A 17698-nucleotide genomic window follows, 5' to 3' on the forward strand; every position below is an offset into this window, starting at 1 on the left:
TAAAACCAACCAATAAGGTAGGACCCGAAGATAGGACCCGAAGGACCGGCCTTGAAGGCCGGGTCCAAACCGGGACCCGAGGGGGAAACTCGGGTTTACGGGTCCGGCTGAAGACCTAATATATAAGGAAGCCCTCCCGGGCTTCCTGGTATACTGGGTTCTTCAGTAAGCAATAGCTTCTATAATCGATTAGTACCTTTTGGCTACTACTACCGTTGTCTATTGATCATCCCAGCGATATACTCTTGTGCTTGTAACGGTTCGTTACATATAGCTATAATCGCGCAACAGCCACATACACAGCGAGAGTAGCGATGAACACCGGGCGTCGTCCGTATCGATCTGCTGCGCTGCCGGTTATTGAGGGAAAGATTCCCAAGACGACCAGGTACGAGGTAACGCTGAGGTTGATCTTCTCGATACTGACGTGCAGATCGCGAGCGAGGAAGGGGATCGCGTGGAAGTAAATAAAACTGCTGGCGGTGGAGAACCAGCCGCCGAGGGCGGCGATGAAGATGATCCATCGCTTTTGGGAGGAGGTGAATAGTGAGTAGTCCGGTTCTTCTGCTTCTGTTGCTCTGGAGGGTGGCTTTTGGGTTTGATCGTTGATGACATATCTCCTTTTGGTGGCGAGCCGCTAGCGAGGTTTTTTTTCGCGAAGAAACTGAAGCTGTAGAATTTGTTAGTACCAAGGGAACCTACGATGAAAAGCCCGAAAACTTTTCATTTATCACACCAAGAAGGTGCAATTTCACGAACAACTTGTACAGGAGAAAGACGGGAAGGAACAACCGGCAACACGCCCGCCAAACCCAAAGCAGAATGTAATGCCGCCAACGGCCAGCTGATGTTTGCCGCTCACAAACACGGGTTGCTCTATTCGAATCAAGCCTCGTCTCATCGTAGCCTTAAACGCCTCGGACATAGAAAGACGACGGACTGTTGTGGATAAAGTGATCATATTTCTGCCTCACCAACTGTCAAAAACCGCCTAGGGACTTGTCCCTCCATGTACGAGCTGAGCTCAGCATACAACATACATACCAGTGACCGGTCATGATCTCATCTCGGATACAATCCCCGGACCTAACATCAAATGTGAACGAAGTGTAAACCGTATGTGCTGTGGACGGCATTGACAATGCTAGCGTTCACATGGCATAGATGAAGGGGTGCTTCAATCATAATATTCGTCCGAAACTTGCAATGGTCCTGGCCATTAGTGCTTCCAATTTGATACTGGCATTGCTAATTGCGGGAAACGTACGGCATAATTCCGCGTCCTTTGTCGTCTACTCTGGGTACGGAGTTTTGTTGGTGCCATGGAATGTGAAGTCACGGTAACCAACGGGCTCTGAATTAGCACGAATAAACGGATAGACATGCCGAGCAAATGCTCAAGATGTCATCGTCAAATTCGAAGCTTCTGTTCTCGCTGGTAGTATGGACATTGGAGCTTGACTTTTTGCGGGAGCTGCGTGCGCTAAAGAAGTACTGATATCCAGAAGAAGAAGTCAGCAACTGTCAGATTTCACACACAGCGGACTACTCAAAGCTCTCAGAATTTCTGTGGTGTTTCTTACCCACATCCTCGAAGTGCTTCAACCTCGTTTGGCTTTGACAGACCTAGGACAACGAGGTCTCTACATTTCTGGATCATTGGCCATCCTGTTCTGTCACATCGCAGCCAGGTACCCCTCACGCATGCCAAGACTTTCCGATAGACAGTGGTCATCCTGAACTCGGCCTGAATGCCCATGATCTAATCACGGGATATGAAATAATACCTAATAGTATCGAGAGTAATAATTATAGCTAGGTGCGGATATAGGCAGGGTTAGGCCGAGTCTTAATAGGCAAGTATTGTAGGTATAGAAGGTTATTCTGTACGGGGTACATATTAATAGCAAATATAGTAATAGCCTAATAATAAGGTATCGTCTATAAATAAGATAAACCTAGGATTTGAAAGCAAATAAGAGGATAAGAAATTATAAAGTGCCGTCAAAGTTTGTTCTTTTGCTTACAATAGTTATTAGGGAAAAGTTGGATCTACACAAATTGTGGAGGAGCAGAGACAGAACCGGCGCAGGTGACAGGTAATTCACATTACGTAGAGGTCTTCGGCCAGATACACTCCTTCCTCATAGTTATATTCTTATCACCTGGGGTTCTCCTTCAAATCTTTGGTATTTTTATTATTTAATATTTAGAAGGAACCACTCCTTCTGTTTACTATTTGTAAAACTACTATACCCGCTGCACTAAACCACTAATAGTAATAGCTACTCCAATCCGGGAAACTCACCTCCCAGTCCAAACAAATAAATATTGCTAATAATATTCATATATAGCCCTCTGAGCTGCAAAAAGCGTGAGACTTGTATATTCCAATACAGTCCCGCCTACTAATCGACTCCCGACCGTATTAGTCTTAAACTTCACTACACCTCTCTTAACGATAATGCCCTCTAATATTGTACGCTATTATATATATAGGGAGATATAAAGGATAAAGACGATATTAAGGTTAACGGCGAATAGTTTTTTATTAGCGAGAACCTATATACGCTTCTCTAAATACTTTAGTATTACAATATAGAATCCTAGTTCTGGGCCGACGTTATATATATTTAATAATCCGATAATAATGAAAAGAGTTGGTATATCTAGAGTATGTATAATATTTTTAATTTTAAGGGGTATAATATAGTAAGGTTCTTCTACGATTTACTCTATATTAAAGAGCTACGTAGGATACGTGGGAAATCCGTCTTAAGTAATCTAAAAATTAGTATCATTTACCTATTAATAAATAAGTATTAGCACCGGATATAAATATTTTAGGAGGTGGCCTTAGCCCGGGAAGTACTTCTTATATATAGAGAAAAGTTTATATCGATTTTATACTTCGAAGCGGTGCTAAAAGCCTTCTAGAAATTCCGTAAGGGATATGCCTTATTCTTAAATAATTATCTACTACGGCGCGGGTTCTATAAGCGGTTCCCTTCCCATCTTTATCCAAATAAGGCTATATTCATTTGTTAATTACTTTGCTGCGGAACGAAATTAAGCTTAGGTACTATTCTTATAGCTTTCTCCAACTAAATCGAGCGTCTATAGTATTGCGCGACTAACTTACGCGATATCGTCTACGGTATATTCGGCTTCCTTTCTAATGATAACCGTCGTCCGTTTGGCTATATCAATTATAAAAATATAGCATAAGTTGATCTATTTACTTAGGCTACGCAATCTTTAATTAAGGCGTTTCTTATATCGTTTTTTGCTAGCGATGTACTATATAATATCGGATATTGTCTGCCCCGTCCAAGAGACCAACCAAGCGAGTTACTAAGTAGGGTCCCCGACTGGCGGGATGTAAGTGTGAATAGGCTGCCGTAAAGCTTAGAATCTATACATCTCGCACACCTCGACGCTAGCGATAGCCGCAAGGAGAACTCTTACTATATATTTTAGGGATATAGGAATTCGTTATTATATTATTACACGCACCGGATGCGAGCCGCTAACTATTAGGCAAAAATACTATTGAATAAACCAAACCGCTATAGCCTTCTAAAGTTTGGAGGTATATATTCTAATCTAATTCTATAGCCAACTTACTTCGAATCCAATTAGGTTCTTCTACCTTAAAATTCATTTTTATTAAGTTACTACTTAGGGCAAATATAAGCGCTAATATATATATTTAAAGTAGAATTTACTCTATTATTAATTTGTAAAATAGAGTAAACCGGTAAATATCCTAAATAAACTTTAATAATTACGACTAATTTTTACCTCCTTATATTTTTAATTAAATTAAATTCCTAATACGGAATTAGATTTATATTTACTAGTAGGCCCTCGAGCTTTCTAATAGTAATAACGCCCGCAAATATAATTTAAAATAAATTTAGAGCTTCCAGTTAGTAAAAGTACTTCGTCTTAAGGAATATATAAATAACCCTATTATTACATAAAAGATTATCCCGTTTTATATTCGTACCGGAAACCGAATTATATAAGTGATTAACCTAGTAAACGTACGAGTACCGTACCGTCGCTAGCGGGTCCGGATCCGGCACTTGGACCTTGTCGCTTAAAAATCCCGGTACGTTTAAATTATATATATCGCGTTGTAATATTATAAATATAGCTTTAAGTAACTTTAAGAAGATAATATAATTTATATCTTCTTTCCTAGAAGGAAAAATCTATTTAAACGCCTCCTAAGAAGCTTAGTTGCCAGCTTTATTAGAAGTATTACCTAATAGAAAGTCCTTAGCTAATTAGTAAATAAAATAAATAGTCTAGTTTCGAAGAGTCAAAAACGAGCCGTAAAGCCCTATAAGCTCTTTTAAGGATTGCGGATTATTTAAAATATTGTTTAATATTTCAACGAGAGTAGTTAATTCTTGAAGGTTAATAGGTCGGCGAACGATAGAGGAGACGGTAAGAATTTGCCTATATAGATTCGTATAATTGGATTAAATAATCTGCTCCATTATCTGTATATATGTTACGAACTTAAGCGACACAGGGGCCGCCCAAGCCATCGGGACCCGACAGCCCCGCTCGAAGGTGACTGGTGTAACCCTCAGAGATAGGATTGGTTAGGAAGGGCGTATAAGCTATGCACGGGCTCACCATATGCAGGTGCTCACCAGTGAGCCAGTGCTCACGGTGAGCAGGTGCTCACTGGTGAGTAGGCGTTCGCGGTGAGCAATACTACGAATGAGCCATCACCACACTTAGGGGTTCACGCTTGCGTGAACAGCCAGAGACAGACATCTCGCAATAGAACGAAGAAGTATAAAGGGACGACTGGAGAACTCAGATTGTCAGATAGTTCGATAGTAGTCAATAGATCATTATCACCGAGACCAGTATCACGCACGCGTACTTATTGTGAACCTTTTGGCTTCACCGGACAGCACTGATAGTCTTATACCTTCAGCTATCTCACTTAGGCAGATCAGACTGCCGTTCGTCACAATATATAAGGAATCTAACCCGGGGGGGAATGCTTATAATTTTATAAATGTCTCCTACCTCTGAACGCTCGGGCCGGTAAGTACTTAACAAATTAAGGCTACCCAAAGAAAAATCCTATTTACGTTAGAAGAGAAATAATTATATATAACCGTTTATATTATATTATTATATTATTTCTACCGTAATAAGTCAAGGACTTTTTATAGCGGATATATATACTAATAGTAGTAGTAACGGATTTGGCATTTAGTTCAAAGTTGAATCTAGACTACTGTACAACGATCGCCAACTATTCTTCGATCTATACCTTATTGCAACTAAATATAAACTACTTAATACAAATAGATATAGATAATATTTAAACAATTAATTCGAGAAGTTACAATTGGTCTATTATATATTTATTTAGAGTATTAATTACTAGATAAATAATTTTTAGATTCGAGTCTTTTAGTATTTTGCGTAGAACTTTAAATAGGACGATTTATACTATTGTATTATTAGAGGGGTATATATTTTCCAGTAAATATAAGAGTAAGCGTAGTTATTAGTAGCTAAATAGGTAAATTAAACTTTATAGTATAGTAATTATATTATTAATATATAAATTAGTAATTTAGTAGAAAAAATATGCTAAATTACCGCTATTAGCGATTATATGCCGCTTTAATTTATTAATAATACTATATAACAATATAATCTTACTTCTAGATCTCCCTTAATTTAGAGTAAGTAATTCTCCTACAATTAGCGCTATCGGTTAAAGTCGGGGTTATTAAAAACCTAACGGTAAGTATTAATTAATAGACTACCCTTCGCTAATTTAATCTACTCCTTTTCGACGTACGGGTTTCGCGGGTCTCCGGACTACAATTTTATTAAATAAAGGTAATCTTCGTAAACCTTATCCTATAGCCGCTTTAATATTATTAAATATTAATATAAGCTTATACTATTATTACCCGTAGTAGAAATTTATATTTATAATAGTTATAGTTATATTGCGGCCTTGCGGCGTTATTATTATATTGAACCCCCGGGCCGGTATTAGCATTGGAAACCCAAATTAGAATTATAAAAAGATTAGGACCTTTTGTTACGAACTAATAAGCAGAAGGACACGGGCCAACCGGACTGCCGGTACACAGCAGGCACGTGAAGGCTGGGCAGTGTAACCATGGGCAGGGAACAAGGCTTACGGTGGGCCAGGCTCATGAACCAGGCCAGGCTCATAAAGGTGAGCCAGGCTCATGAATGAGCCCAGCTCATGGTGGTGAGCCAGGCTCAAGAATGAGCTCGGCTCACAGGAATGAGCCAACACTATCACCATGAGCCAACCTACGGAAAACAGCAAACCACCTGTAAGCACAATAGATATAAAAGGGCGACTAGAGAACTCAGATTGTCAGATAGTTCGACAGTTGTCAATAGATCAATATCACCGAGACCAGTATCACGATCATACTTGTTGTGAACCTTTTGGCTTCACCGAACAGCACTGATAGTCTTTACCTTCAGCTATCTCACTTAGGCAGATCAGACGGCCTGTTCGTCACACCTTTTTATATTATAAAGATTGAGCTTTGGAGTATATATAATACATATTTACAAGATTAAACGTATAGAATTAAAGGAGTTAATTATTTTATAATATTTAGGGAGAAAATAAGGGGTTAATAGAATAGAACGAAAAAATGAGTATTAATTAATTAATTAACCGACCAAAATTTTAAAGGTATAGTATCCTTAAACTTTAGTTTGTAGTTTAAAAGACTTATCCCTAACTAAAGGTAGTCTTAAAGCTATAGGATAACGGATATATTAGCAAAATATATATATTTACAGTATTAATTATCAATATCTAGCCTTCTAAATTAGTTTAAATATTAAAATGCCTAATAGATACTACCTATTAATACTTAAATTCCTAATTTAATATAGGTCGGCTACTAATTGTATATACTATTAGTAGTATAAAAATATCTTTTTAAAGAAAATTAAATACAACGTCTACCCCTATAATACACCGAACTATAATATACCTTTAAAATAATATTAATGTTTTATTAATAATTATAAAATAATCTAAAGCAATTAATATATAATTTCTAGTATAGGCGAGGGAAGATTATACGCTAAATCGAGGTAGCGCCTAAAAAAAACTATATTCTACCCCTATTAGCGCAATTCCGAACTAACAGGAATAAGGATTGGTAGTGTCATGGCGTGCTCGGACAGATGCCCAGAGCACCGGGCACCATGGGTACATCGGACGGAATGAGGCTCAGGTTCTTATCGATAGCGATCCGGATCGGGAAGGCGGCGACCGCTGGCAGAATCCGGACTTATATGTCCGATTCCGAATGCCTTCGTTCGTACCACTTCCCTTTCCTCCTTTACACTTAATATTACTTTGATTTGTGGCTTCTAGTCTTGCAGTCTATCTCTCGTAGGATCACGCTTTCACAACTTTACTTAATAACGGCTACACTAAAAACGTTTAAAAATTATAAAAATATAAAAGCACTTTACGTATAGTATTATTACTTCTAGGAAGAGCTTAAACTCTCTATAAATAATAGAGAGGTAAAGTAATTTACTATAAAAATTGGAAATCTACGGACAGTATTATTAAATTTGGCTATCAAATAGATTTAAGAAAACTATTTCGCTAAAATTGATTCTCTTAGGGTTTGTAGCCTATTAATTAAAAATATATTAACCCCCCCTCTAAATCCTTTTAAATACTCTTTTAGTCCTAATTTACTTATAGTAATAATTATTAATTAATATTTAAACCCTAAAAATCCAATTTCCAATACTATTATAAAAATAGTTTTTCCAAATTCAATTAATAATAATTCTAATTAAACTACCCAAAAGTAGCTTATAGTATCGGAAATACTTTTTATATATTTAAATAATAAGTACGGAAAAGTAGAAAGAATTATTTAAAAAATAGAGTAAATAGCTTCCGAATATAAAAAAGTAGCTTTTATATTCTCTATATAACTTTTCTACCTATAAAGTTTTATTCGTCGATATAACTTCAATAGACACTATTAGAACGTCTATTTTATAGTAATAACCTTTAAACCTTTCTTATACCCCGAATATTAGTAGTAAGGAAAGGAGGAATATAGAATCGAGAGGGTATTAAAATAGAATAATTATATTAAAAGAGTATATAGTTTTATTAATACTCTAATTCTCTTTATTAAATTAATTGTTAAACCTAAACTAATAGTTATAATTACCAAATCGAAATCCGCTCCTTATTTAAAATGCGGCCAATTGTTCCATACTAGAAATAGTTTATTAAAGTATACAAATAAGTATTATAGAATAGTAGAACTATTTAATTATTTAAAATATAAGAAAGAAGGGGAGAATATTCAAATTAATAACTTTATTTCGTAGCTTATATATATATTAGATATTTACAGTTGTAATAAATAAATAGGAGTAGTTATTAATAAGGAATACCTACTAAAATAGGAATAGAAGAAGAGGAAAAGAGAAAGTATAATAGAAGAAGTAATAAAATATAGTAAATTAAAATCCTAAGTATATAGAATATAAATTAGAATACTATCTCCGTCTCTCCTACTAAAATATCTCCTCCTAGAACCACAATACTACATCTCCCTCTCTATAAGCGTGCTCTAATCTAAAGTATAATCGACTATAAACTAAAGGTAATACGGATCCAAAAGATAACGATTTAGTAGAAATAGTCAGCTATACTACCCGCGCAATCCCCGCATCCGATCAAATCTACTTCACTTTAGAACTACAATAGCACTACCAAACGGCAATCCCGCTTTATTAAAGCGGCCTCACGCTATAAACAAATTAATTCAGGGATTCGTAATATTATAATATTTATATTAAAGAATCTTCCTATAGCTCGCTACCTTCGCCCTTCTTAAAAGAACTAGAATAGGAAGTGATATACACTATTGCATTATAGACTTTAAACATCCAAGGTATCCGTTCTGGATTTAAGAAAATTTTCACCTATTAGTAATATTTAATATATATAATACTATAAAATATATAGTATAATTAGGCTATTACTTTAAAATGCTATATTTCTTTCCAATTGTATACTATCTAATTATTCTATAATAGCCCCACTTTCTCTAGGGTACACCAAGCTAAATTATCGTTCAGTTCCCTCGGAATACTTGCACTAAGCGGCTAATAATTTAGTACGAACGTAGATACTAAGGATGTGCTTGGTTATAGTCGTCTTCTAGTAGAATAAATCCAACTCCAACAATTTGGACGTTTGCTTCGGAAGCCGATAGTCCGTTTATTAAAGTGTTGGGTGCTCTATAAGGTATTGAAAAATTTCCCTTCTAACTCGTTTCATATGTAGGCATAAGAGAAAAGTTGGAATAGGTTCCTATTTCTAGCTGAGAAATAGCGTTTGCTCGTTCTTTTCTCGCATTTCTTTAATCAATCAATCCTTCGAGAGGTGCGAAAATGTAGCGAATAGTAATTGTATAGAGCTGTATTTCTAGATATAGCGGTTAAAACCCTAACCCTAGAGCTGTCTCAACCAGCTCTAGGGTTAGGGTTCCTCAACTACTTGGTCGATGTGGGTAGTCTGCTATTACTATAGCACATAACTAACACTAATGTCCGCTGAATTCGGTGAGGGTAGCAGGCAACGCCCCAAAGTAGTTTAATTTAATTGTAATAAATTTCTAACATTAAAGGAACCTCCTTAGTCTCCCACCTCCCCAGACTAAGTACAACGTGTTAACATACTTATTCTCTAAGGTAGTGTCCCTCGGAGCCTGTGCAGGGATCAACACCTCATTCAGCGCAACATGGCCAGACGAGACACCGGAGGCACTAAACTTAATATTCACATCGAAGTACCTCTTGTTCCCTCCGTCCTTAACCTTGGTGCGAGTAAACTCGCTAGTATTGTCCTACTACTAACACTCTATCTCAGTCGCACCGCCCGAGCCATTGGGATCTTCAGTACGAAGACAATTAACCTACTGACGCGGGATTCCATTTTGTACATCCATCAGCCCAACCGCTTACTCCCTCACACCTCCATATCCCCCGTCCTCCCTCTCCCCAGCGCCCCCATCTCCATCTCCATCCCTATCTCCATCCCCGTCCCCATCCCTGTCCCCATCCCTATCCCTATCCCTATCCTCTTCCCTATCCTTATCCCTAGTCTCCCAATCTCTAGATATAACCTACTCCAAGTCTTTCCGAGCCTTTAACTCCTCTAGACTTCAAACCTCCTCGTTCTTATAAAATTCTATACAAATAATACTATTATATACGTAAAAATTAGTACTATAGCACTAATCGGCCCTAAGATCGAAAATACCGTAAACCTATAATTTGCCCTCTTAAATACCCCCTCTTCCTTTAATATAGTACCCAACCCGACTTTATATCCCTAATAGAATTACTATAATCTATACCGTCCCGCCTATAACCTACGCGCTATTTTATATAATAAATTGCCTATATAAAGTCTATATAATTATAAACCCCAATAATAAAAGCCCCCGTATAAATATATAAATAAAATTAAGTTGGTTTAATTGTAATTCGCTATAAATAAACTAAATAGTAATATTCTTATATATTATATTTCGCGGGGCGAGTAGTTTGTCTACGAAGAAATACTATTAATCCTAGGTTACTTCGTATAGGAGAAGGCCCTTAACAATAGCGAAATTAAAATCGCTCTCCCTTTATACTAAACTAATATAATTAAATAAAAATCCAAATGCTACTTATTAGCTTTCGTATTATTTACATACTCCCGCGTCATCCTTCTTTTATCCTTTATTATTTGCTTCCCGATCTCTTTCCCGTTCCTTATTATTTAGCGCTACTATTACTCCTCGATAGCTCTCCTTGCCTTTATATATTAACTCCCTTATCCAAAACTCCCTCGTCAATAAAAACTTACTAATAGGCTTTAGAAATACCCTGCCTCCTCCCTATACTAAATATTGCTCGAGCTTTTTAGTTACTATTAGCTCCCGATTTATAAGCACTTATTGGTACAAAGGGTGGGGCGGTACCGGACGCCCGGCTAGCCAGAGCAGATGGCGAATAGAGTGTAGCCGGGAGAGGTCGAATTCGCGGGCGATAAAAGAGGGCGAAGGGCCTTTGTAAAGCGATTCGAGGTCGTCGATTGCTTTATAAGGGCGGATATTGCAGTGCGAGGCTGGGAAGAAGTGTGTGTAGGATGTTGAGGAGGGAGGGTTGGTAGTGGAATGGATAGTAGAGTAGGTGGTAAAGGAAAGGGGAAAGAGGGCTGTTTGGAAAGGAGTTAATAATACCTAATAGGATAGACTGTTAGTACTCAGCGAGGATATAGACGTTAAGTGGAAGTGAATGGCAATTGGTAGGACATACTGTTCTGTATGTCATTTGAATTTGAGATTTGGAATTGTTAGAGGATATTATCCGGTTTGGACTTAATGGGGGGTTTTAGTCCATGTCCGGCTCAGGAGCTATCGCGTTTATAGTGATAATAATCGTGCTCGCAGCGTTGGTATTTCGTGTCGCTTCCCGTCTTCAGTCGGTGGTAGCTACGTCGATGTCGTTGTACTACAATTCCAACTGCGCGGCTAATGCTTTTATGAAAGTAAGAAAATACATAGATAAAGCGCAACACCAAAAGAAAAATAAAAATATCTCCTTCAAACACCCTCCATTACTCGCGCAACAGGACCTCCAGCCTATTAAAATTTAATTTATTACTTAAAGCCCATCGCGCTATCATTTTAGCTATAGCAGTAGATGCTCTATAGGGTATAACCAATTCTCCAAATCGCAAACCGCTAACCTACCGGCGTCGTTAGTAGGCCAATTAAAATTGTACCTAGCCGCCGAGCTAGTCTCGATGGTCGGATACACCTAATTAAAGGCTCCAGCCTAGTATATAAGCTAAGTTAACACCGGGTACCAAACCCCTTATATTTAACCTCTTAGATCGAGATAATTGGGTATGGACGCTTTATAGCATTTTGGCCTTATTTCGATGTAGGGCTGAGCAAAGATTATTAAACCAGTTCGATTTTTAATATTAAGTATTTGAGCCCCTGCCTACGAGAAGCGATTGGTATTAAATATATTATTCTACGCTATTAAACATTTTATCTATACTATTAAATACAAAGGCCGAAATAATATCTACTTAGTAGTAGCCCTATTAACGTCCGCTAGAATACAATATCCGCAGTGCGGGTATACTAGTACGGTTCTCGGTTACGGCTATACAAGCTCCTCTCCCGGTACCCGAACCTTAATTACTATAGATTTTAATAGAAGTATTTCTTGGGCAGTATAGAAGACGACCTTATATTTCCCTATCGGTGCGATCACCGCTTGGCTTTGGTTCCGTGCGTCCGCGGGTCCCGGTCCCGCACTGTCGTCTCCGGCGAGACTCGCTTTAGATTCTATATAATCTACGAGGCAAGGCGTTCGTCTCAATTAAGTTACTAAGGATAATAGAGACACCGTTATCAATATTATTACTATCCATAGCCTCAATACGAAGTCGCCGGATACGTAGATATAGCAGGATCGGCGGAATCCCAAGGATAACGTTAATTGGCTAGCCGATTTACTCCCGATCGACGTAGAAAAGGCACGTATCTTTATATTAGACTAGTTTACCGACTTACTTTAACCGTTAGATTTAGTCCCGAAGCTTAATAGTAAGATCGTTACGCTCCTAATTAATAGTATCGATAGAGAACTCTTAGTAAAGAATAAAATAAGAGATAGACCGATCCTCTTTATTGCTTCTTGTCTTAGGGGGATTATTTTAATAAGAGCTCTTACGACTACTGCTAATGATAAATATAGCGAAAGCTATTCCTGCCTTATAATAGTAATATGTAGTATTGTTTTCCTCGCTACCCCGTTCCGAGGGACTTCGTTTCAAAAGGTAATTTACTAAATAGATCTAGGTTTGACCGTATAGGTATTAATTTGCGACCGAAAAGTGAATAAGTTACTCGATAGTATAAAAGGATCGACCTTTGATTTTGAAGCACTCGTACGTAAGTTTATATAATTTTATTAATATTTAAATTGGCCCGTTCTAATATTCAACTTTTATAAATTCGGAATGATGAATTTGTGGCGTAAAATATTCCCTTGGTTACCTACTTTATTTTTTAAAGGAAAATTAATAAGAAATTTTAAAGTATTAGTATCCCCTGTGTTATAACTAATATTTACCAGTTAGTTGGGAGGTCTTTAGTAATACTAGATATCATTTTCGAATTACTATTACTCGATCGGACCTATAGTCTAATGAATAAGTTCGGTAGCCGTAAATATGCAAATTATAAGAAGGTTTCTGGAAAAATCTTAGAATTTATTAGAAAGATCCGTAAAGGAATCCCCCTCGCGCAAACAAATATTTAGATATATAAGAAATACTATACTAAGGATAGACTTACAATTAAACAGCTCTTAGGTATAGAATTACCAATAAATTAATATTATATTAATCTTTCTATTATAGAGCGGACCGGCTAAGATAAAGACTATTCGAAAAAGGAATTATAAGAAGAATCGGTCTCGCAATCTTCCCTATTTTTATTTATTACTTGACTAAAAGTAGAAACGCTATACGGGACAATTTAAGCCGATTTACCATCGTTCTTCAAGGAATGTAAAGAATCTAACGGTTGTAAGATACAACTAAGAAGAATCTTTATTCGAAGACGCGCCGGAGTAGGGAAGACTACTCTATATAAAAAAATTATCTATTTGTTTATACGTGGCGAATAACCCGAATGGACTGAATTATTCGACCGTATATTGTAGGTGCCTCTACGGAATCTAAAGCTGGAAGAAAAACGACGCTAGGCCGGATACAATTTCTTCTACCTCTTTAATTATAAATATTTTTCTGGGCCGGAGAGTAAAGAAAACCTCGTCCGAGTATTGTCCGATATATTATTTAGTATACCGGAGAAGAGGAGCAGGACTCTATTTCTCCTTAATGGTTTAGACGAAGTATCGTAGGACTTGAGCGAAGGCGATATATCCAGCTTCCTTAATAAGTTGCTAGAGTAGCCGAACGTTATTATTACGTCCTATCTATATAATAAGCCTTCGGTTAGTCTAAATCTCGAATTGGAGACGATTGGGTTCTACCCAAAATAAGTAAAGGTATTACGAATTTAAGCGATATAGGGGCCGCCCAAGCCATCGGAATCCGACAGCCCCGCTCGAAGGTGACTAGTATAACCCTTAGAGATAGGGTTGGTCAGGAAGGGCGCAGAAGCTATATATAGGCTCACTATATGTAGGTGCTCACCAGTAAGCCAGTACTTATAGTGAGTAGGCGCTTATAGTAAGCAGATGTTCACTAGTAAGCAGGCGTTCGTAGTAAGTAATACTACAAATAAACTGTTACTACGCTTAGGGGTTCACGCTTGTATAAACAGCTAGAGATAGACATTTCGTAGTAGAATAAGAGTATAAAGGGACGATTAGAGAACTCAGATTATTAGATAGTTCGATAGTAGTCAATACAACTTGATTATTATCATTAAGACCAATATCACGCACACATACTTGTTGTGAACCTTTTGGCTTCACCGAACAGCATTAATAATCTTATACCTTTAGTTATCTTATTTAAGTAGATTAGACTGCCGTTCGTTACAAAAGGGCTATATTAAAATAGCTTTCAATAACCCAAAAACAACTGACCGCGCTCACTCGTTTCTTGAAAGTCGTAGCTTTATCCAAGGCCTTATGCGGATTCCAGTTCAGCTAGATGCGCTCTATTTCGCCTAGGATAACAACGACGTCAATTGTAGCTCGAGGCTTGACACTATAACGGACGTTTACCGAGCCATTGACTAAAGTCTATAGAAGAAGGATATCCCGCGGTTGAAAAAGAAGCACGACGGCGAATTAGTAATAATAGTTTACATCTAAAAGGCTAATCGCACCGGAATTGAAAATCTCGTTCCAAAGGAGATTTTATTTCTGGAAAGCCTTACTTTTACTAGACTACAGAATAATACAATTGAATTTGAATCAAAACATCTCGACCAAATATCCCGCTACTTTACCTATAGTATTTTATTTAATAAAACAGTATCGCGCCTCTCCTTTCTCCGAACATTAAATTTATTAGCGAAATTTAATAATCAAACCTATTACTTTCTATATCTAACCTACTAAGAGTATTTTGCGGCTAAGTACTTTGTACGGTAATAGAAGGCTAACAAGCCCCTCGAATACCTAATACTCAATAGTTAAAAGAATGAAAATCCTACTTCTATTAAGGCTATCCAATTTCTTTGTAAGAATAAATATACAGCCCGTTACAATATCCTATAGCGTTTTATTACCGGCTTGCTTAATGCTAAAAACAAAGCAGAAGAGTTCTTCCAAGCGATTGAGGACGAACCGTATAATTTGTTAGGTCCTACGTACCAATGGCTGGTTATATATTATTTGAGCGAAGTATCGACGGAGATATTATTGTGAAAGGGGCTGGAAGATAAGCTAAAAGAGTAGCTGCTCTTTAAATATAAATTTATAGGCAAAACACGGTTAGCAAGCGAGGTGGAATTTCTAGACCTAGCTTTATTAGACGTCTTAGAAGAAGGGATTGATATAAAGCTCAGCATTCTTAACTCGGTAGCAAAACGACCAACAATCCCGCCGCCCATCGCCAATCTAATAGCACGTTTAGGAGATGAGGATTGGGGGGTTAGAAAGGCTGCCTTACAGGTCTTGCAAGCCCAGTCCAGCTTATCCGGCGAGCTCCTTACGGCCCTAGCATAATTATTGGAATCCGAACGTGCAGGCGACTTAGTAGAGGCTCTATTAAGAAGATATAAGGAATTTTACACTACCTTTCTTAATAGACGGTTTATTAAACCATTATTCAAAGTTCTCTTGCGAAGTAGTTTTAATAAGTAGTGGAATTGGTATATTATAGATAAGAAATCTTATATTAATATGCTAGAATGGGTCGAAAGTATTAGTATTAATAATAGAAAGAAGTTTATAAAAATAGTAATTAAAGCAAGGCAAGGAATTCCATCTATAGGTATAACGAACGGCAGGTCTAATCTACCTAAATAGGATAATTAAAGGTAAAGACTATCAAATACTATTCGGTATAGCCAAAAGGTATAAAATAAATATTGTTTATAAATTATAAATACTATTCTTAGTAGTAAATAACCTTTATTACTTACTATAGAATTATTTAATTAGCTGGGTCTTCTTTTCCTTTTTATAACTATAAAGCCTTTTAGTAGTCCTAATATAATTACTAATATATATTATATATACTTATTACGTACCTTAGTAGAATATACTAGTACCCTTATTCCCAATTAGGTATACACTCCCACTTTCCTCCCCTTATATAACTATATACATCACAAACTATACTAGGTTAGTATTAAACTAATATTAAGTACAATAGTAACTAGGCTATACTATTATAATTGTATTCTAATAATACTATATCGCTCGGTTTGTACTTTAGGGGTATTTAAACGCTTAGTATTTACGCCCGCCTCGTACTAATATTTCGCTTGCTTCGCTATAATAATAACCCAATCAAAGATTTCTCTAAAGTAATCTGCGATATTATTTGCCTTTCTAAATCTACGTTTCTATTAAGGCGAAATATTTAGTAAACAAGTCTTCGGTGGCTCTACGCCCATTCGTAGGTGTTATAAGCTTAGCGCTTTGAGTTAATATCTAATACGTTGCCAGACTAACAATGGTCATATTGCATTAACTCCCCCGATGGTTCGTACACCGAAATAATATATAAACGGGCACTAGAAGGCTACGAGAAGGCGCTCCGACCGAATCATACGTCGACTCTCATTACAGTTAATATCACACGGACATTCGCCAGCAACATTCATTAACACCCTAAGGTTAGGATATTGAGGCTCTGTGGCCTCAAGGCCTGGCATCAGCCTCATCGATGCGTTATAGCTTCAGGCAACCAGGTTCAGCCTCGTCCAGTCCAACCTCCTCAGAGAGACATGGCTATAACTTAGGTTCAAATGGGTCTTAGATTACTTGCAACGGCCAGAATGTACTCTGGCTGCCACCAGAACGTCGAGCCTTTTGCTCCGTCTTCCAAGAGCGGATAATATCTATTAGTAGCGCAATAGGATAAGTTTCATTTATCGGTTTCTCGCGAGATATATAATGTATTCTAAGTCTCTCCCAACTACTTTCTCTCTATTTCATTTTTCTAGCGTGCTACTAGAAGGGTTTGGGAGGATAGGCAAATTTATAGGGATTTTATAAATTCTAGTAACCTTCTATTATTATTAAGATAACGTATTCTATTATAAAGAAGCAAGACTATTCTATCCTTTGATTCTCCTTTTGCAGGTGCCTGTACAGTCCAAATGCTACGGGATTAACCCGTGATTTATATTACTTAGCTAGATTTGTTTGCTTCAATTATTGCCGTGTTATACGGATATTGCTTACAATCTAAGGCCAGGGTGGCAAAGCTCAGTAGAGCCTCAATACTCGGTATTAGCCTCGAAATATTCGGTAGCCTCCGGCTGCAATACTTACCTCAGCCAGACTCTCGGCCACGGGTACTACTTACCCGAACCCCTCTCGACACCACCGGACTAGCGAGCCAACTATAGAAGCGCCGAAGACGCTAATA

General features: G+C 37.3%; 1 protein-coding gene across 1 annotated transcript; it reads right to left on the bottom strand.

Moving 5' to 3' along the window:
• Nucleotides 1-274: 274 nt before the first annotated feature.
• On the bottom strand, nt 275-10036 carry NEUTE1DRAFT_143467 (uncharacterized protein; the record flags this gene model as incomplete). Its single annotated transcript, XM_009858993.1, has 2 exons — nt 275-570; nt 10021-10036. The coding sequence occupies 2 exons, from the start codon at nt 10034-10036 to the stop codon at nt 275-277; spliced, it is 312 nt and encodes a 103-aa protein (XP_009857295.1).
• Nucleotides 10037-17698: the final 7662 nt, after the last annotated feature.

This window comes from Neurospora tetrasperma, assembly GCF_000213175.1.
Source record: "Neurospora tetrasperma FGSC 2508 unplaced genomic scaffold NEUTE1scaffold_81, whole genome shotgun sequence".
Taxonomy (NCBI): Eukaryota; Fungi; Ascomycota; class Sordariomycetes; order Sordariales; family Sordariaceae; genus Neurospora; species Neurospora tetrasperma.